We start from the raw sequence: 20,793 nt of genomic DNA, 5'->3' as shown, positions 1-20,793 counted from the left end.
GATGTATTAAAAGCTAGTGTAGCACAGCTGATCCAGTACAGATGGTGATAAGTATTTGATGGTATTTCAAGGGAATGTAGAAATTCTAGAGGAATTATGCTAGAATAAAACAGGGAGCCAATGGTGTTCAGTCCAGTATTTCTAAATCTGCCACGGATTGACGTAACACTGGTTGAAGTGGATGCAAGTACACATAACTTAGTAACTATGCCTATTTATCTATGGATTGTAATTAGTCCCTGAAGTATGACATTAGACAACCTATATAATTTAAACTGCATCTGAGCTTTTTCACTGCAAAATGTGACCTCGGTATTCTTTTACCTTGAGGTTCATTTGTAAGAGTAAGTCCATTAATGTATTTAGTATACATGTATGTTCAGGCAGAATGCGTCTTAGAAGTCAAAGTTTTAATTTTGAAAAATACAGACATATAACCAAAGTACGTTTTTTTTAAAACACCATTTGAGCCTTATTCATGTGTTCTTTCTAAGGTGGAATTGCAGCTTACCAAGTTGGTAGCTACTGGTTTCAAGCGGGCAACCCCCAGAGGTTAGGGTCAAAACCAACAAATGCTGAACTCGACTCAAAATACATATCTAAAGAGGGAATAAAGATCTCTGGAAAAAACTATACAGCCGCTAAAATATATCCAGCTACAATATCAACTCTGTGATGTAGCAGAGCACTGCAAACCAAGTTCTAATTGTAGATCAAAAAACACTCTTAAAAATGAATTGCTTAGCTCATCATGCTTCAGACTAGATTTTCCAGATCCATGTGTCTTATTGCACATCAGTAACACCACCACTAAGTACTTTTCCCTCTTTCTTTTTAGTTGAACTACAAAGAAGAAGAATACTTTGAAAACATTATTCAAAATTTAGTATTTACCCAGAAGAAAAGGTTGAAAAAGCTTAGAGAAAAGGTGGACAAAGAGGAGTAAGTATTTAAAAATACTGTGTGTAGTCTTTCATCCAGTTTCCACAGGAGGCAGTACTTGGAGGGTAATCAGTAATCATTTAATGACCTGCGCTTTTTCCTCCATGAAGATGGCAGGTAAGAGGGCATTGCTCGTTTCTCAAAGGCTGGACCTACATTAGCAAGTAGGGCAAAGAAATTGGGAGATGGCGTAGAAGGTTAAGTACTCAGGAGTAGGTCTAGTCTGGTCCCTTAGCTCCCAGAGTGGATTAAGTGGACTCCTGGAGAGCAGCTTTTTAGTTAAGTTCATCTGAAAGATGAATTTTGTCCCTGAGAATTTCATTTCTCTTGCTCAGAGACTGCATGAGAAAAGAGAAAGCATAATTAAATGAGGATGAGCAGGAATTTACTTCAGAAACGTACTCCTGCTCTGAATTAAAATATTAATGTAGAATGTAGATGTACCAAAAGACTGACATGGCACATTCTCTAGCTGTACTGGACACTCTTCCTGTCTCACCTCTGACCCATTTGGAAGTGAATTTAAACCGAATCAGAAAAATTACTGTGGTCACCATAGGCCATGCTAACTTTGCAAGACTGTTCATTTGAATAAGGGCTGCAGAGCTGGATTTATGTTGAGGAGAGGATAAGAGAACTAGCTTTGTACAGTCTAAAAAAGACAAGACTAAGGGGAGGTCTTATTGCTGTCTTCAACTGCCTAATGGGAGGCGATATAGAGAAGCCTGACCCTTCTTGGAGATGCACAGTGATAGGACAAGTGGGAGAAGACACAAGCTGGAACATGCAGAATTCTGATTAGATATTAGGAAAAACTTTTCACAATGTGGGTGGTCAAACAAGACCCAAAGAGGCTGTGAGATCTCCGTATCTCTGTTCTTGGAGATACTCAAATCTTGACTGGACAAGCCTCTAAGCAACCTGATCTAGTTAGCTTCACATGGGGCCATATGACTTCTAAAGGTCCTTTTTACCTAAATTATTCTATGATTCTGTGTTTCTATTTTTAATTACTTTATCATTTTCATAGTGCTGTTCCAGACTTCTTAAGGAAAAAAAAAAAATCAAAACCTGCAACTGTTCAGACTCTTTCTAGTCAGTCATCTTGCATCTTCAAACTCTCACCTTTTCAGAAGATGAAGTATATACGTCACACCTCTGGAATGACCACTATGAATTTTCCAAATACTATGTCATAGCTTTTCAGAACTATAGTAATTATTGTGGATAAATAGTTCCAACTGTTTCTTTTGCTGTATTTACATATCATTAACTGAAAATTTATGTTCCACCTAACAGCCACCTCACTTCTGCTCTATTTTAACTTCAAGCTGTGTTTGGGCTTGGCTTGTTCAATTGTTTCAGCTTGATTTAACACAACTCCTATTTTGTTCTCACAAGTGTATATTAGTTAGGAGTAACTAGTAAACTAAACTAACTAAGTTCAATTGCATTCAAAGGTTACCTAAAGTGAGCCTGGAAGTATCAACTACAATTAATTATCCTCTGATAGTTACAACTTATTCTGCAAATTTATTTTCACTTAATCAAGCAGTAGCCACTGTTAGAATACTTTGCATTGCATATGGTTGGCATATGCAATACAGTTAATCAAATAGATCATTCCGTTATACCCAAATGTTTAGATACCATTATAACCTCAGGTTCTGTGTTTCAGTTTCTTTATATGGGAAATTTTGTCTGTACAATGCTGCAGTATGAGCAGAAATAGAAACAAAAAATAAGTATCGTTAATCAGTTTGAATAACAAAGGGAAAGGACTACTAAAATGATTAAGGGATTGGAGTGTCTGACATACGATGAGAGGCTGAGCACACTGGGGCATTGGACTTGAGAATCATCTCCAAAAGTACCTTCCAACCTCAATTATTCTGTGATTCAGTGTCTAGGTTTGTTCCAGTAATGGTTAACTCTGCCATTAAGAACTGAAATTCTAACATTTATTCGTCTGTTGTTACTAGGTGGATAAGTGGAGCTGCTGTTGTCAATGCTTTTTATTCAGCAAGTAGAAATCAGATAGGTAAGATTTACCAACTTATTAATTGCATACAGATTTAATGGTGTGTGTGTATATATATATGTATGTGTTTTTAAAATCAAGAAGTGAAACAATCTTAATATTATGGGGGTTGCAGAAGGGCCTCAGTGCAGCAAAATCAGAGGTTTCATTCATAGTGTTTTCATCTTCTCATGTTTTGAATTGCCTTTGTGCAGAACAAGGACAGAGGCTTGGGATTCAGCCATGAAAGCAATAGCAGTGTGGAGTGGCTAGAAGTTTAATAACCAAGTCAATTTGGTCTCCCCAGCCTTTATTTTTTTTTTTAAGGGATGAACAGGGAGTACAGTACCGCTTTCACCTGAATGAAACACTGACTAAAAGAACGTCATGGAACTTCCTGCCATAGAGTACATGTGGCTTCCATTCCTTATAGCCCCTTCGCAATTCCTTTGTACAAGCTTATTTGTAAGGCTTTGGGAAGGATGTTGAATTTCATCCTGCTGGTTAATGAATACGCCAGTTCACTGACTGGACCGCTCAGAATCCCGTAACATTTCATATGGTAGGCCAGAATCACCATACCTGTTCTCATGAAGCAGTACACTTTGCTTTCCGTAAGGATAATTACAGAGAGTGAGGCCAGTCTAAAACAAACGTCCTGTTATCGAGGCAGCAGATGTTCTGCATTCGATGATGAAACAGTGCTGGAATATTAGTGCAAAAAACAACTTATTCTCATTTTCTATTTCCTCATCTCCAGCACCTTCCCATACACAGCTGTAGGATCCAGTGCTCAGAAGACAGACTACAGCAATCAGCTTCACATAAGCTGGGCTGAGCCAACTGTCCCATGCTGCATGGGACCAGGAACTTATGGGGTCACTGCTTCTGGAGCATATGGTCACTGTTCCAGAGCTGCTTCAAGTCCCAAGCCGACAGAAATCCTACATGGCTCTGTCACCACCTTCTCTATGTAAAAATAATCATGGCAGTTGGAACAAAACATTTGGGGCTCAGTGAAACCAGCATTTCCCAAAAGACAGTTTACTCAGAAAATCCCGCACCAGCTATCTTGTCTATAGCACTTCAAGATCTAATTATGAAGCACAGGATGTAAGAGCTCCATACTAGTATTACTTTAAGTAGTCCCATTTAAATTGCAAGTCTTAACTGTTAGCTATCTTAAATGCAAAGTTCTAACATACATTCTTTTACATATGGCTTAAAAAAAGTTTAAGGAATTTTGAGGCATCCTTAATTGCTGTTCTCAAGATTTAAAGTCTGCCAGATGACTTCAAGTTCACTGTCTGATGTGTCATTTAATTCTGCTTCTTTTGTGTTGGAAAAGTGAAAACGGAAACCTGGTAGTTTAAACCAAGGAAAAATCAAATTTAAAAAGTAAGAGAAAAGTTCAGTACAATGAAATAGTTTTCGTAATGCTTTTGAGTATAAACATTTCTAATGTCAGCCTACCCATGGTTAAAAATAACTTAAAACAGAAGAGAAAGCATTAAAATGCTTTTAAAGAAATAAAAAAAAAAATCCATTATCGCTGAAGATTAGAACCACCTGGAAGCACTGAGGTTTCTCATCTTGTGAACCATAGCAGATCTCTTCACAGTGGTGCAGTCTTTCAATAGTCACAAAACATTTTACAACATTAATTATGTCTCACAATATTTCTGTCATACCCATTCTGCAAATATTACTATCCATGTGTCATAAACTGCGGTGTCCTTTCTAAGCCATTAGTGAGGTACTATGATCCATGTATAACTCCTGAAGACAAGGCTCTAAAAAAATGAAAAAACCTTGTCCTGCAGGGCTCTGCACAGAAATGAAACAATATTGTTTCTTGTTTATTTATGAAGCCTTCCAAAGAAAATATTTGGTGGAGACATTTTCATTGCCAGGGATGAAGTTACCACTTCTTTTCAGTCTTCAGTAATGGCTTCCGATACAGTCCCAGTTCTTTTATCAAACGAACTATTAAATCAAGGTGAAAAATGTCCGATACTCTCTTCCACTGGGCTCTTATAGTACTAGTATCAAAAATAATGTCACTGATCTGCAAGACTGCCACTGCCAGCAGGACTTCCAGTAGCACCAGCGGTAATCGGAAGCTTTATTTTGGGACCAATTATCATACTTTATTACATGGCAAAAAGCACTCCCTGCTGCTCAGTTTGCAAGCACAGCTGCACTAAGCCAAATGGCTGCAGTTTTCTTCCAGTTTTTACAGGGTGTGTTTGATACAGCATACTAACATTTTCACAGTCAGTGTTTTCTGTGCAAAAAAATAAAGTTCATTTAGCACTTCTGATCACATAAGTCTTGGTTCTGTGAGTGCAGGTTTAAAGGAGTAGCATCAGGTTTATAATGGAAGAAATCAACAAACTAAGCCAAGCTTTCCAAAAGGATTTTTTTCTTTTTAATTATTTCTGCCCCACTGAAGAATTAAAGAAGATAAAAAAAAGTCCTGCAGTCCTAGATTTTCAGATTTTACTGAGTCAGGTCATCTGTTAAGCAGATTTCTGCAAATATGATCCTGACTTCTCCTACTAGTCGCCTGTGTCTTTGCAATAGCTTGCACTTTCAGAATCACAGAGAGTACTGTTTTGGGCACAGTGGGACTGCAGCATTGTGAGCCTCAACACCATGCGGGCAAGAATGAGGCGGCACGGAGAAAACTCCTTGTATTGGTGCAGTCATAAACAGGACAAGAGAATACAGCCCACTACAAACAGCCTACTGGTGTGGTGCTGTTTGCATAGGAATTCAGCAGCTACAATACTCACCTATCTTTAGGTTTCATGTCCTAGTCAAAACTTTGGTGATATTTGCCCAGGTTCATGAACTTTTCCAGTTAACCCAAACTGTTTTGGCTTTGCAGTGGGTTCTAAAGGTAAAACATGAAATAAGCATTGTGAAATCCAAGATAGACTTCATAGAGACAAAACTGTGTTGACTTTAACTGACCAGCATGGCTTGGTTAAGGATGGCAAGACAGTGCAGTCAGTTTGGCAGGTGGTAAAGCTAAGTGAGCACTTAGCTCATTACTGACCATTTAGCACAAAAATCTGCTCAGAAGGCTTTGTTTAAAATAGCTTTGTTCAGTAATTCATAGAAAAGGAGTCATGATTTGGAAGACTGAAACTGGTGACTGGCAGTTAATATGAGCCATAAATTCTTACCTCATCCTTTAGCTATGGCATGCCACAGGATAATTAAAGCAGTCTGATCTTTAGAGTGATGTCTGAATTAGCTTAGTATTATGCTTTTAAAAAAAAAAAAAAATCCCTCTAAAGAGGAGTTCTGTGCATGATGTGTAGGAAATTTAGAGCTTTATTATTACATTTTAATATGGTCTGACCTTCACTGTTCCATCAGCAGCACTGATCATATGGAAGCCACTCAACCTCAAAAAAATCAGCTGAGCTGCTGCTAGTAGGGTGGCCCACCATTTGGTCCTTTAGGTACCAGCTACCTCTGATCCACAGGCAGGTATGCAGAACTGAACTGACCCATGCTTCTGGCTGTTGGGATACTATGCAACACAATCAGTCCTGGTAAAGGCATTACTGTTCTCAAACACACTCATGAAGAAAAGCAACATCTTCTTTTCTTTTGTCCACGGCTGCACAGATTCTGAGGGCAATACTTTATGCCTTTTCCTGCCTTGGATGTTCACAAAGCTGAGAAGTACCATCTGCCCTTTAGATCCCAAAGGAGTTGCACTTCTCTCTTCTTTAAATCTCTACTCGAAATGTATCCCACTGTGGGAGGAATGCCCGTCTACTTCAGCTCTGTATTATCTAACAGAAGTCATGGAATAAGTTGTTTTCAGAAGGGTGGAGTTAAAAATAAATAAAATCTACAAATTCCAACATTTTACTCTAAAAATGTATGTGGTGACAGGGTGTTAATTAAACTGAACTGAAAGCCCGGGTAACTGCATCCAGGGAGGGAAGATAGTCCTATGGTTTCAAGCAAAAGACAGGCTGAGCTCCAAGTGAAGTTACAGTTGTAATAGTCCACGCCACCAGGACTGATGCCTGTCATTCTGAGTAAACATCTTGCTAGCAGTAATCTCCAAAAAGAATAGCGTTCTGATGCTGTACATGCCAGATATCACTGGTTTGCCAGTCATCAAAATAGCCCATCACACAGTATGGCATTTACACTCTTGTCTTTACTATCAATACTTTCTGATAAAACCATCAAAACATTGGATATTTAATTCCATGTCGAACTAACAATGTAATAGGGTTACTGTGACAGTAGGCAGCAGTTTGCACAGGACAGCAGAAATAGTTTCTTTTCTAACCTGTTTATTATTTTTCAATTTTCCCATGGTTCTTCTCGAAAGAGACTGCTAGAACTGTACTGGATTTATGCTGAAATGCAAGAAGTATCTGTTTTCTTTCTTTCATTGTGTGAAAACTGTCATCGTAATTCCCCTTTTTTGTTCAAGTTTTGTAGAGTTACGTACATCTCATTCACAGTGAGAATTAATACTTCATATTGCTGCAACAGGCTGAAGTATAGGGAAAAGGCCTGCATGAGATACAAAGTGTAACTGAGTATTTTATAGAATTTTTTTTAATTCTTCATTTATAAAAACAACACAATTGCAACATGATTTCTTTTTTCTAATTTTTTTCTTAAAAGCCTAGAAAAATGAGCACAGAAGTGGTTGAAAAGAACTGCTTTGTTCTAGTTCTTTCATTCCCAGCTTGGCCTATTTTTATTGATTCTAGTGGGAGTTACTGATATTTTCAGTGGAAAAATAAATTCGTCTCCCTCAGATTGATTTGCAGTGGGGGCAATGATCAAATAATTATTCCTCTAGGGGAACACTTTTCATGATGTTGTGAGGTTTATTTAATAATGATACAGAAGTCTGAGAATGCTAAGTGCTGTAAATTGGAAAAGTAAACTGCTTTTTTGCAGAGTAAAATAGTAACAAAGACAAAGTAAAAGCTGATCATGATTTTGCAAGTGTCTGAAGAGCTATTTTGCTTTGCCGTAGGATTGAGGGAGCTGGGGAGTAGTCCTGCTGATTTGTTCCTACTATCCTACAGCCATTACCATGTGTCAATTCACGTTGCTGGTAAATCTGAGGGAACAGCATGACTTTGGTGGAAGCCCATAAAAATGGTCTGTTCACACTGCGCACATAGGATAACAAGGCAGTGCCTTAATTGTGTTGTGGGTTTTTTTTCAGTCTTCCCTGCTGGCATTTTGCAGCCCCCTTTCTTCAGTGCATCCCAGCCCAAATCTCTGAACTACGGTGGCATAGGCATGGTCATCGGTCATGAAATCACACATGGTTTTGATGACAATGGTAAGGCACTGAGTTTCTAGTTACAAATCTTACAATGCACAGAATGTTTTACATGCTTTAGTGCTTAATCATTCTAGGGGGCAGATAAAGTGAAGATGAAGTTTCCATATATAAGACCAAATCTGGATTTCTGAGGCTTTACAGTATTGTTCCCCATGATGATTCCTAAAAGCACTATCCAAAGAATCCCACAGATGCTCCTGTAGCTGCTGGGCTGCAGCAACAGCCCAGGATGTGGGCCTGCAGCACACAAGGGCTTTTAATATAGTTCATGGTCACTTGCTTTTTCCAAAGGCTACATCAAAAACCATCATCAACTATGCATAATTGTGAACAGGGTGTGTCATTAGGCTGGCATAGGTGTGAACCCAAGGGTCTAGCAATCAGACCTGCAGCCCAGCCACATCGTTCATTTCTAGACCACGCTACGATCAATCCAGCATTGAGTCACAGGTCAGAACCATACCAGGCTTCCTAAGAGAGCCTTAATCCCATCTTCTGATTCAGTCTGAATTAGTTTCTTTTCCTCCTCTGCTGAAATATAGCCCTCTTAGTGCAAAAAAAAAAAACAAACAAAAAAACAAACTACAAAAAACCCACATCATCTGTATGACTGCCTCATTACAGCAATTTTTTTGCATGAGTGATTATACTTACTTGCTACCCCTCTTACTGCATCAAAAACCTCTTTTCCTGTATACATAATTCTGTTATATTATTGCAGGCAGAAATTTTAATGAGAATGGAGACCTCGTAGACTGGTGGACTGAAGAATCAGCACGCAATTTTAAGGAGCTATCCCAGTGTATGGTGTACCAGTATGGAAACTTTTCATGGGACCTAGCAGGTGGACAGCATGTATGTCATATTTATTTGTAACTACCAATGTTATTTTTAATGAGGAAGCACAAAACCTTATGTCCTAAACATGCAAACCCTTATTCACATGAATGCTCTCTTGGCTTATGGCCAACACTGTCGTCTCTACACCAAACAAAAAAAAAAGCAAAATTGATTCTTAAAATTCAAGATATTGGTAAAAACTCCACATATATGCTGACTGTTCTGAAAGAGGCAGGATTTATGTTGTGAATGAGTGGCTGTCCTAGAAGCCTTTTTGGGCCCTCAAAGGCTCTTTTTTAATTCCACAAAGGAATAGAAAAAAAAATTTGTAAGTTTGAACCTCATTCCCCCAAATCTTGATGCACAAATAATACATATCCCCATCAAAACAAATCCTGCCTGCTGCTTTCCTTCACTCAAAAGTTTCTTGCTCTTTCCCCAAGACAAATATCTGGACTACAGAGCAAAAAGGTCTGAGAAGAATCAGGGTACTGCAGGAGAGGAAAAGATGACAAGCAGATTTAGGGGAGGCAGACAATCTAAATGCGACAGCATTTATAGCATTCTGCACAGTTAAAATTATTAGGCATTCAGTGTAGTGTCTGTGTCTGGAGGCCCTAATTTCACGAGAACAGTTAGCAGGATTGGGTATATTCTGTGTCCCAACAAGATCAATATTCTGTTAACTTACAGAAACAGGTGACAGTGATATTACAATTACTCATACTGAACAGGAGACCAGTCCTTTTCCTATTAAATGCAAGCTGCAAAACTGCCACTGGATGGAGACGGCCCTGTATATGTAACACAGCACTTCACAGCATGTCATTTCAGGGGTGACCAAATGCCCTGCTAATGCCTCTGCATTGTCTCTAGCACATAACCCAGCTTTAATCATCTAGAGACAGTTTAAGCATCTTCACACTGCTCCCACCCTGCTGCCATAGGGATTTTACTGTCCCAGGCTGGCAGAGCACATACTTCAAAGCTACAGATAGTAAATTTCAACCACAATTACTAGCTGAGTTGCCATCATTCTGTCAGCCAAGGTACATACTGCACCAGTGCAGTTTTTAGTTCACAGTCCTGCATCTTCCACATGGCAAGTGACATGACAAGTGAGTGTCAGCCCCTGGGTCGTTGCTGTACAGTAAAGAAAGGAAAGCACTTTACTACAGGAGCGCTCAGTTACGTTGCTTTGTGGAAGACCACTTACTTTAAACATCCACCTTGTTTATTTTGGACTTCACTGGATAACCACACGTGGCATTGAACCGTGCCACCACCTGTTTTTCTGTAAGGAGCAAAATTTCTCTTGGATGGGACCTCCTAGAGCTAAGCGGCGAATGAGAAGACACTTACAAGAAGCTATTTCTCTGACTACTACTGTCTGGGTTTTTTAGAAGCTGACAATATATTCCATCATACAGAATAGGGAAAAGATAAAACTTCCAGCCCTGAGGTTTTCCTAATCTGTGTGTTAAGCTGTTGGGACTCACAGAGAGACCATTAAAAATAGAGAATAATATTTCAACATATTTTTCTGCCATTTTGTCACACATTAAATTCAATCTAATGATGATTCCAAGTTTTGCAGCTTCGAATATCATAGCCCAATATCTTGGGCTAAAGGTTGAAAATACAATTTTTTAAAAATAAAATTACAGATTCTTCATTACTAAAGCTTCGTCTTTTTTAGTGATACTTCACTGACTTACGAATACTATACCAGCTAAATAGATATCTTCTATGTATCTTGCTACCAAAGAGCTACCTAACTTGCCTAATACACAGGAAAATACTGACTTTCTAGCAGATTTGCTGATGTCTGTTAACTGATAATTTCAACTATTTGGAGTTTGGATTTTTACTTGTTTCGTAGACTATATGGACAGATTCTGCCCACTTCCTCTAATTGGAACTGTAGTAAGAAGCTGAGGGTTAAAGACATGGAGAAAATAGGAAGAACGAATGAACAATGACTAAGCATCAGAAAATCTGGGTAAAAAAGATTTGAGAGCCTAGAAAGCTGCCTGTAGGCGAAAGAAGAGGATTAGGGAAAACAATAGTATCTGCATGGATTTTGAGACAAGGGAGGCAAAGGCTTTTCAGAGATGTCAACATAATCTTCTGCTAAAACTTCAGATTTTAAGGGAATTCTTGCCTTTAAAAAGTGAAAAACGCATGAAGTTTGGCATTACAGGTCCTGGATAAGCTCTTCTTTTCAGAAAACTATACTTTTCCTTTCTGTTTTACAGCTGAGTGGAATCAACACACTAGGAGAAAACATTGCTGATAATGGGGGTGTTAGACAAGCATATAAGGTAAGAAGTGTTCGTTTTTCTATTTTAGCTGAAACTATCATAGATCAAGAAAATTAATTTCAGAGCCTTTGAAGAAGAAACATTATTTTTGTGTTAGGGACAGGACCATACCTACTGCATCATCACGGCACAGTTTAAAACTCTTGACCGGCTGTTGTATTTCTTTCATCTTGTCAATTATTTCAGGATACATATTATCTGTTCCTAGTGCACTCTTTTTCAGCTGACTTCTTTCTCTCTATTTTTTTTTCTACTTTTGTGAATAGGGGATTTGTAGAATGAAAACATTTAATGAATCACACTTGGACCATCACCTAACTAAACTGATGATACTGAGCAGCTGTCTGCCTCTGGCTGGCTGTCTTCCCCAGCTTTTTTATGCCAGGAAGGAGGGACAGAATGACTTTCTTCTAAGCTCTACCCATAAGCAGCCTCTGCCTATATGGAACACTATTCACTGTTCAAAAAACTGTTCAAAATATCATCTTGTACAAGTGACTTGGGTCCCCTGTACAGGTGTCCAAAGATGTCAGTGACATCACGACTCCTTGCACTAAGCCTCCATGGGAGCTTGTATGCTTTTTGGCTTTCCTTCCCTTCTCTTCCTGAAATAGATACTTAACCCCTTAGATTGGCCAGCTTTGAGACTGAAGGTAAAAGAAGCAGAGGTCTTCTCTTTGTGAATGCGGGTTGAGAGGTGAGAAGCTAGTCAGCTTCTCTGTGACCTTTTCTTGTTACTTGCAAATCTGATGGTTGCAGGCCTTAATAACATGATCGTCCCTCTTCTTCCCTGAACACCTTGTTCCACGGCAAAACATTCAACACTTGACAACTGGAGTGCTGTCACTCCTCAACAAAGTGCCTGCTGGGATGCATGGGCAAACTCACACTTCTCAAAGTTATCATCCCAGCTTCTGCAAACAAAACCGTCAGCAACACTTACTTCACTAGAAATGTACATGTTTGAGGGCCAATACAATTATTAGAGTTTAAAGAATGATTTGGAAGCCTAAAAGAGGCGTCAGTATGGTATATTAGATTAGTCTGATCTTCAATTACTGGAACATCTGTGCATTTAAAAAAAAACAGTACAAACCCATGAAAGGGCATACTCTTTCTGAAAGGAATGGGAGTAGCCAAAGAAAAATTAGACGGTCAGAAGTATTACAAAAAAAAGCATTAGTCAGTCATAATTATTATTACATCATACAAATAGTAAAAAAAGGTCCAAAAGGAATCTTGAGAGGTCATCTACTCCACCCCCCTCCTAGCAGGTAGAATCAACCATTTCTGTATCATTCAAACATACCGTAAGAGAAGTTCCGCTGCCTCCTTGCTGCAGTTCGAGTGCCATCGTGTCTTTGCTTTCAACAGTGGAAACAGAGAGCAATCTGTTCCTTTCTTTTCTGTGACTTGTTACGTATTTGAAGACTGCTACATACTTGAAGGCCCAGACTTCTCTTCTTTAGACTAAACAAACCAATTCTTTCAATCATTCCTCATAGGTCATGTTTGCTAGACCTCTGCTCATTCTTGCTGCTTTCTTCTGGGCTCTCTCCAGTTGGTCCACATCTTTCCTGAAGTGCAGTGCCCAAAACTGGACAGAGTGCTTCAGCTGAGTCCTGGCCAGTGCCAAGTAGAGTAGAGGGATTACTTCATGCATCTTACATAAGACACTCCTGTTTATACATCCCGGTGACACTTGCCTTTTTTGCAGTACCGTGGCACTGTTGTCTCTTGTTCAGCTTGTTATCCACTAAAACTTTGGGAGCCTTTTCAGTAAACCTGTTAACCGCTCATTCCTCAGTCAATCCACTTGTGCAGTTGATCGGCTTTACTCATGTGGTACCCTGGCACTGACTTTAGTCAGAACATTTCTCCAATTTGCCAGCATCTTTCTATTAGTAATGATATACTAACAACACATTGTCTGATGCATGGTCTTCATAATAAACATGAAAGCGGCTGTTCTTACTATGGAAAGGTTTTAAAGTCTTCTGCAATTTTTTTTTTTTTTAAAAACAAAACCACAATGAAAAAAGTCTACTTTTCATAATGCAACATTAGATAATCGATAAAATTGATTTCTTCTCCCTGCAGAATCAGTTTTGTGGTAGTAAAATTGGATCCTGGAACTCTGCATTGTATAAAGGGAAAGTGTATCTTACCATAAGTGTGTTATTTTAGACTCTAACCCAACAGTTGGCAAAAAAACTATGAAATACGTTTATGTGATAAACATTTGAGATTAAAAAAAACTGTAAACAGGACAGCAAATACATGTGTTCTGTAGAATCAGAGAGAAGAATCCTTTTTTTGCCACAGCTGAAGCTTTTTACCTCACATCTCTCAAGTCTAATGGAAAGAAGGAGGGGAAGAGGGAAAGATGAATAAATGGGGGAGGAATGAATCCTCTGATCACATCTTGATTGCCTTGGAGATCATTTGTGCCTCGTTGAGCAGAGGGGTCCCCCCCCCCAGCCACTTAGCTAGGGATCCACACACAGGGAATCTCCAAATCATGTGAGACACCTCAGGTATGCTCGTTTTGAGACTGTGCCTTAGAAAGCAGCACAGCGGCATGCTTTTCCATGTGAATCTTTACCATGCCAGGTACATATTGAGAGTAACTGGCAGTAATGCCTGACCCACAGAACCTGCAGGAGACAGAGCTGCTGCGGGTGAATCTTTATAGAGTCAGCTCTGAACCCTGATGATTTGGAGGCTGGTTTAGCACAGAGCTTGCTGATGCCTCGCTACACCTACCCCTCCGTTGATGTCAGAGAATTTCACAGTCATTTCCATTACAGAACATACTCTACTTTTTTAACACACAACCACCTTGCTTTCTGCAGTCATTAACTAACCCTGTGAAAGGATTTGCTAGGTAAATATGTAACAGTCCAATAGAATTTAATACATTAATTATTATAAAGGTTGCTGAAGAATAGTACTAACTCTCTGTAGCTACTGTATTTCAGAAGACAACTGTCCTCCTTTGCGTTCTTAATTTCTTCCCCTGTAAAAAGGTGCATAGTTATGCAAAGCTCTTGTTATCTGGGTGTACCCATCTTACCGAAATTATTCCATTAGCCTTGGCTTCTTTTCACTACAATAAATTGCCTTCTTTAAGCGTGTTTCTCTTACCATTTATTCCAATATAAGTTGGGCAGCTTCCCTAAACCTGGTGTAAAATACTACTGTAAAGCCCATTCAATGAGAAAACTGTCTTGATTCAGTCAGGCCACTGGTATCACAGTACTAAGATATGGCCCTGTCTTTTTTCTGCTTAAAGGTGGCATGTGGTAAGATGGATGGCCAAGGTAGTCCATGATTAATTATCTCAAAGAACCCATGTTCCTCCTTGTCATCATTTTGTTTTGACTGTCTGGGCTGGAAGTTATAACGTTTCTACTCAATTTATTCTACAGGCCTATGAAAACTTTGTGAAAAAGCATGGAAAAGAAGAACTTCTTCCTGGTCTTCAAATGAACCATAAGCAGCTGTTTTTTCTGAACTTCGCACAGGTATTCTATACTTCTTGACTGAAGGCTTTGAAAATCACTTTGAGTTACAGTTTAACAGTGAGTCAGAAAGAATAGGCTGACTTTCACAGTTTTACTAAGGGCTGGCAGAGTTGCTAAGCTGAGCAGTGTTCACTACAAAGTAGTGAAAATAAATCCTTGTTAGGTAATTTTTATCTTCTCTAAAATTAATTCATCCACGAGTAAGTCTGGTAGATGGTTTCTTGTGCCCAAGTGCCTTTGTCTGAGGACAACAGTATACTTTTTTATTTTTTTAAACAAAATACACATTTTTTTCTTTATGTTCTAATGTGAAATTTATTCTCACAACATTAAGTATTTCATAGTGAAATGACAGCAGGTCTCTTCCTGGACAATCTTATTGCTTACAAATGCTTTTCTTTGTTACGTGTGTAGGTATGGTGTGGAACATACAGACCAGAATATGCTGTGAACTCCATCAAAACTGACGTGCACAGCCCAGGCAAATTCAGGTCAGCATGTATAATAATCTTCAGTGCAATTCCAAGCAACACAGCTTTTAGCTATAGAATTTAAAGAAGTCTATACAAAAGGCTAGGTTGCACTTACCAGGGTAGATTTAGGCATAGGCATAGCACACTGAAGATGGTTGAGAGAGAAAGACAGATTGTCCCTCTAGACCTCCCAGCCCTAGCATAGCTCTGTGCTGACAGAAACAGGCACAGTCCTTCCCAGGAAGCTGCACAGGCAGAGTAAGGCTGTGGGGGAGTTGTCCTCACCCTTGAGACGATACAACTTAATTCTGTCCACGCTGTTGAGAAGCTTTGAACAGTCGTCATCACAGGACACAAACACCATCACCTGGCTGTCACCAAACGTGCATGATGGTTCCAGCAGAGTCCCAGTGACTGTGTCTGGAATCCAGTGCGCTTCCGGAAGTCCCCTGGCTCCCGCAATAGCTCCTGATAGGGTTCTCATAAAGACCAAAGGCTATGGATGGGCTGCCGTCCTCCATTAAAGTCACAGGTAAAATCTCCAGTTAGTCTGTGGAGTGCAAAGATTTTACTCCTCTAAGCATGGAGAAGAATTCATCTTCTTTTAAACAGTAATAACTGACATGAGAGAGAAATGGCCTTCTGTTGATAGCCTTTGCTGTCATTAGAATGAGGAACGCCTTTGCCATCTAGAGCTAGAACGACGTTCTTCTGTTCCAGCAGAGTGGATTGGCCCATCTTCTCTGTTCTGTTACCAGCATTACTCGTGATGCCTGCAGCCCAGAACTGGGGCTCTGCTGTGCCCCAGGTGTTACACAAGGTCACTATTGTTCTCTCTTGCAAGAGTAACAGAAGTGAGTTTTAGGTGGAAGCTCACTGCCCCTCAACTGGTAACAAACCTGTATGCTGTGGTGCAATAAGCAAATTTGTATTTTCTGCCTTGTGTACTCAGTCAGCCTTCCCAAGAATTCAGTAGAGTCATGCAAGCAACTTGGCTGTGCAGGGTGGAAGTCTTTGGGCCAGACTAGGATCTTTTCTTTTGAATTTAAGTCAGAGCAACCTATTCATCAGTAGCGTAACAATGTTTTTGCTCTACTAAATCTGTTTGGTCAAATGCTATGAGATCAAGTAGCAATGTAGACATCACAACATCTAACTAAAGATCTAGCTAACATCTCTGTTAGCTTTGAAAGGCTGTGTCATCTCCAGGATTCACATACACAATAGCTGATTTCTCTGCTGATACAATTCAGTACATTAATTCCAGTATCTTTCTTTCAGTGGCTTTTCACCAAAGAATTATTTTGTTTATCCCACGTACTCAAATATTTAGTGAAAGCAGTGACTGTTCCTTCAATTGCTACTTGACTGGCATTTCACTGTGGGTGGTTTTTGTACTATCTGCAGATCTCTCCCGGAGGCAGTTCATGCATCAAGTCCTACAATCAGCCGAATTTGGTCACAATGCTAATGAGGCTCTGCAGCAGTTCTTCAGAACTGTGCCTCCTCTTTGCATATCTAATTTGTATGAGTCACGAGTCCTTTGAAGATCACTAGTTCAGCATCTTTGTGTAATTGCATTTGTGTATATCTTGGATATATTACATCATGTATTGTGCTGTTTTTACACCAGTATGAAAGGCTATATAAACTTTATATGGAATTACACAAGTATTAATGAGAAACCATGCTAACATTTTTAGAATGTGAAGTAATTTTCAGGATGAGGCCGCCCTAAGAGCTCTAAAGTAGAAAGCATTTCAGTACATGAGACATACCCACAAAATTACTGCCTTATGACATAGTATTCAAATGTCACAATGGCCCCCAGTGTGCCTTTTTTTTTATTTTGGGGGGCATAGTATTCAAATGTCACAATGGCCCCCATTGTGCCTTTTTTTTATTTTGGGGGGTGGGATGGGTTTTTTTGTTGTTTATTTCTAACACCTGCTACACTAACTGCAGGGTATTTCTCCTTACAGGTAGGACAGGCAGCTCTTCATAAAAATTGTTAATTGCATAGTACAATTTTAGTTTATGGGCTAACAACTCTGAGTACTGGACAGGTAGAATCTTTTGTCCACTAGAAAAATAAGTTAACAGCAAGATGCCTTAGATCAGGTAATTGTCAAAGGGAGGTGAAAGGGAATCTGTATCTGAGTGTTAACATGCACAATTAAAACATAGCAAGTACAATAACAGATACAGGTCAAGCCCTGCTTACATACCAAATCCCTGTAGTTCTGGGGATATTAGTAAATGAAGCAGGATTCTTACCCCACTGCTGTTTTATCTGTTTGTTAATAACAAATGTAAGCTGAGTTTTATTACACCCAAAATACTTTTTGCTCTGTTTCTGGCAAAATCCCGTTTTAGCAGCTCTAGTCCTTAAGAGCCATGAAGCGCTGCTAGATCACTTAAATGCATGACTTTTTTTGTAATCATTTCTCTGTGCTATCTCCTGTGCTGCTGCTGGCGCCTGAGACCAGTTAGCAAATAGTCTCGCTTTTGATCTTGTAGAGACAGTCGAACTGTTGCAGATGTCAGCTGCTGAACTTCACCTCAACTTCTGTGGACACTTCCTGGTTCTGTTGAATCTAATGATTAAGATTATTCACAGAATAATCACAAATTACTCAAAGAAACTGTTCTTCAAATAATTCCTGGTCCACAATCAATGTGCACCAGTATCTCTATTTGACAGTTGAAGTTGAAGTTGTTTTCCTGCATAGGTATGTGCACACTACATTTCCATTCCTGAAGGAATGAGCAACTCCTAGCAGATATATTCACAGATGTTCACAATTACACATATAAAAACTGCTTTAGCTGGAATGTTCTCATATTCAAAATTCATTCTCATATTGAAAGCTGTTCCTTGCGTGAGTCTTTTTTCAGGAAACTCATTCACTGGAACATTTGTGGAGAATGCCCAGAGAAGCAGTATGATGTTAGCTAAAACTCAATTGGTGTAAAAATGTAAAAGAACATTCACTGAAAAATTACACCGCTGTCCTCTACCTCAGGGTCTTGTTTTCCCTTTACCAAGAAACTTGTCAGCAAAACATAGCTGAAAAAATTCTCAGTGAAAACTAACGACAAGCAATAAAGTTCCTAATAAAATAAATGGAAGTTTTGCGAGAGCCAGTAATGAGGAAGGGACAGGTCCTATGTTTTGGGGAGTTGCAGTAGGGAGCATACAAACTGAAAATAGAAAATACAGCCACTTGAGGTGAAATGGAAGCAACAGTCAGAGTTCAGAAATACGGGCGTTTCCCACAGTATTTTGAGGTGATGCAAAAAAAGAAGTTACAAAATGTGGGTTGTCTTGTTTGTTTTAAACAAAGGCAAGCAACAATGACAAGATGTTGGTTTTTTGTTTTAAAGGGTCATAGGATCATTGCAAAACTCTCCGGAGTTTTCTGAAGCCTTTTCATGCACCAAGACGAACTACATGGATCCTGCTAAGAAGTGCCGCGTTTGGTGACGGAACTGTAAACGTTGCATCTCGAGAAGCTTTCCAGAAAAAGAGAAATTTTGAAGTAATTTTGAGCAGGGGAGGAGGGAAGAAAATTGAGGGAAATATGCTAGAGTAATCACTGTAATTCTTGGTAAACAGGCAAAAATAAAAAAATCACACATCAAAACATCAAATGAAGGACAAATGCCAATGCAGCAATTAGCTGCTCTAGCTGATCGGCTGCTTTTCCTATCACTGAACCCTGTAGAATCTAAATCACTTGGCAGCGTATAGTAACATTTCACTTGTAGTTAATCCTGTTCCCCACTGCCCAGTGGCTTTTTGGATTTTTTTTTTTAAATGTCAAAGTATAACACATTATCTCCTACTGGTCGGTGAATGCATATTTCTGATCAAGTGGAGGAAGGAAATACTAAGTAACACACAGTTTTAGACATCATAACATGATAATGAGACAACAGTTTATATCCTCAGTGTCAGACTTTGTACCCTCTGCTGTTACGATAAATCTGTTCTACCAAATGTTCTCATTTTTACTTGAAACCATTTATACAAGAGGAGTCCAAAGACCTGCTGTAATTAAGTTAAGTAACTTCTCACTAATTATTCCAGTGTGTATTATCTGAAGTCACTATTTACAACAGTTTATTTACTGCTTTCCAGCCAAACTGAAACTGTAGGTAATTTATTAATTTTTGAACATATAATCTGTAAGATTGTGAGCAAAGACCCTTTCACAGTTTTCTAAGCTTTTTCTTGCTTTCTCTAAAGTTGGTCTTTTTTAAAGTTTCTAGTAATGTATAAATCATAGTTTTTATATTTAAATCTGAGCTACACTTTTGACTTGAAGTATTGTAATATATTTTATCAGTGGCTGCATAGAACTGGGAAATTTGAGTAAAGCATGGTATTAGGCAATAAGACAAAGTCTACAAAACTGAGCTCTCCAATGGAGTATACCAATATTCGAGTTTTCAGGCTGACTTTCTCAGTGTTTAGGGTCTGATCCTGCACATAATTTGTACCTGTTCTGATCGATGTCAGTCCTCACATCAGTAAAGCTGCACAGCTGATTGCAAGAATGGAGCTTTAAGTAAGAAGGTAAAAGGCTTTAAATCTGCAATGATATGTATTAAACATCCTCATGCAGATTGGAAAGGCACTTACTGCTTTGTATATCAAAGCTAACAGATTTCCAAAAATAAGTACCACATACCTCAGATGACTGCTACAATAGGTATATTTAAAAACCTATGTTCCTTTTAGCTTTCTGAGTTTGTCATCTGATAAAAACATTTTGATAATAAACTGAAATGATGAGCCAAATGCAATGTGTGTTCTTCATATGCAATACAAAAGTACAAAAAAAAATTCTCTGCAAATAAATTTCTGTACTCACCCCAGACACCACACTTCAACACCTATAACAACTGACAAAAGGAGAATACAAATAATTTTGTTCTAGTTTAAAAGCAGATCTCAGTAGGTTATTTACGAAATCACACCAAAATTGCCTGCAGAAAACTTCCAAGACTTTTCCCCAACAGTATGTTAAAGAGAGCAGAAAATAGATTCCTTTTCATGAATTCCCAGCTGGAAGAGTCATGCTTAATGCAAGAGCAGTAGCAAAGGCATCCCGTAGCAGCCAGTACGGCTCCATTGCTGCTGGAGGCATGGTAGCTGTACCTCAGTTTCTACACAGCAATGGAACGATCTCTGCTTGTGGTGCGCCAGGCAGATCAAGTGGCCAAAGGCAGCCACAAAGCACATTCCTACAGACCCTTCTGAAGGCACGTGATGTCCAGGGCACAGAGAGGACCTGCAGGGGCCTTGCAC

At 39.1% G+C, this 20,793-nt stretch overlaps 1 protein-coding gene across 1 annotated transcript in view; it reads left to right on the top strand.

Annotated features, from left to right (window-relative positions):
• Positions 1-20,275, top strand: part of MME (membrane metallo-endopeptidase) — a 53,397-nt gene extending 33,122 nt beyond the window's left edge. The window contains exons 16-23 of the mRNA XM_009333945.1: positions 839-942; positions 2,925-2,983; positions 8,190-8,309; positions 9,034-9,167; positions 11,411-11,476; positions 14,908-15,003; positions 15,418-15,494; positions 18,864-20,275. Of these exons, the coding sequence (XP_009332220.1) occupies positions 839-942; positions 2,925-2,983; positions 8,190-8,309; positions 9,034-9,167; positions 11,411-11,476; positions 14,908-15,003; positions 15,418-15,494; positions 18,864-18,963 (756 nt within the window). The 3' untranslated portion in view covers positions 18,964-20,275. The remainder of the gene's footprint in view (positions 1-838; positions 943-2,924; positions 2,984-8,189; positions 8,310-9,033; positions 9,168-11,410; positions 11,477-14,907; positions 15,004-15,417; positions 15,495-18,863) is intronic.
• Positions 20,276-20,793: the final 518 nt, after the last annotated feature.

Source organism: Pygoscelis adeliae, unplaced genomic scaffold, assembly GCF_000699105.1.
Source record: "Pygoscelis adeliae isolate BGI_AS28 unplaced genomic scaffold, ASM69910v1 Scaffold241, whole genome shotgun sequence".
Classification (NCBI taxonomy): domain Eukaryota; kingdom Metazoa; phylum Chordata; class Aves; order Sphenisciformes; family Spheniscidae; genus Pygoscelis; species Pygoscelis adeliae.
The sequence above is the reverse complement of the archived record's forward strand: the minus strand, read 5'-3'. Positions and strand labels throughout refer to the sequence as shown.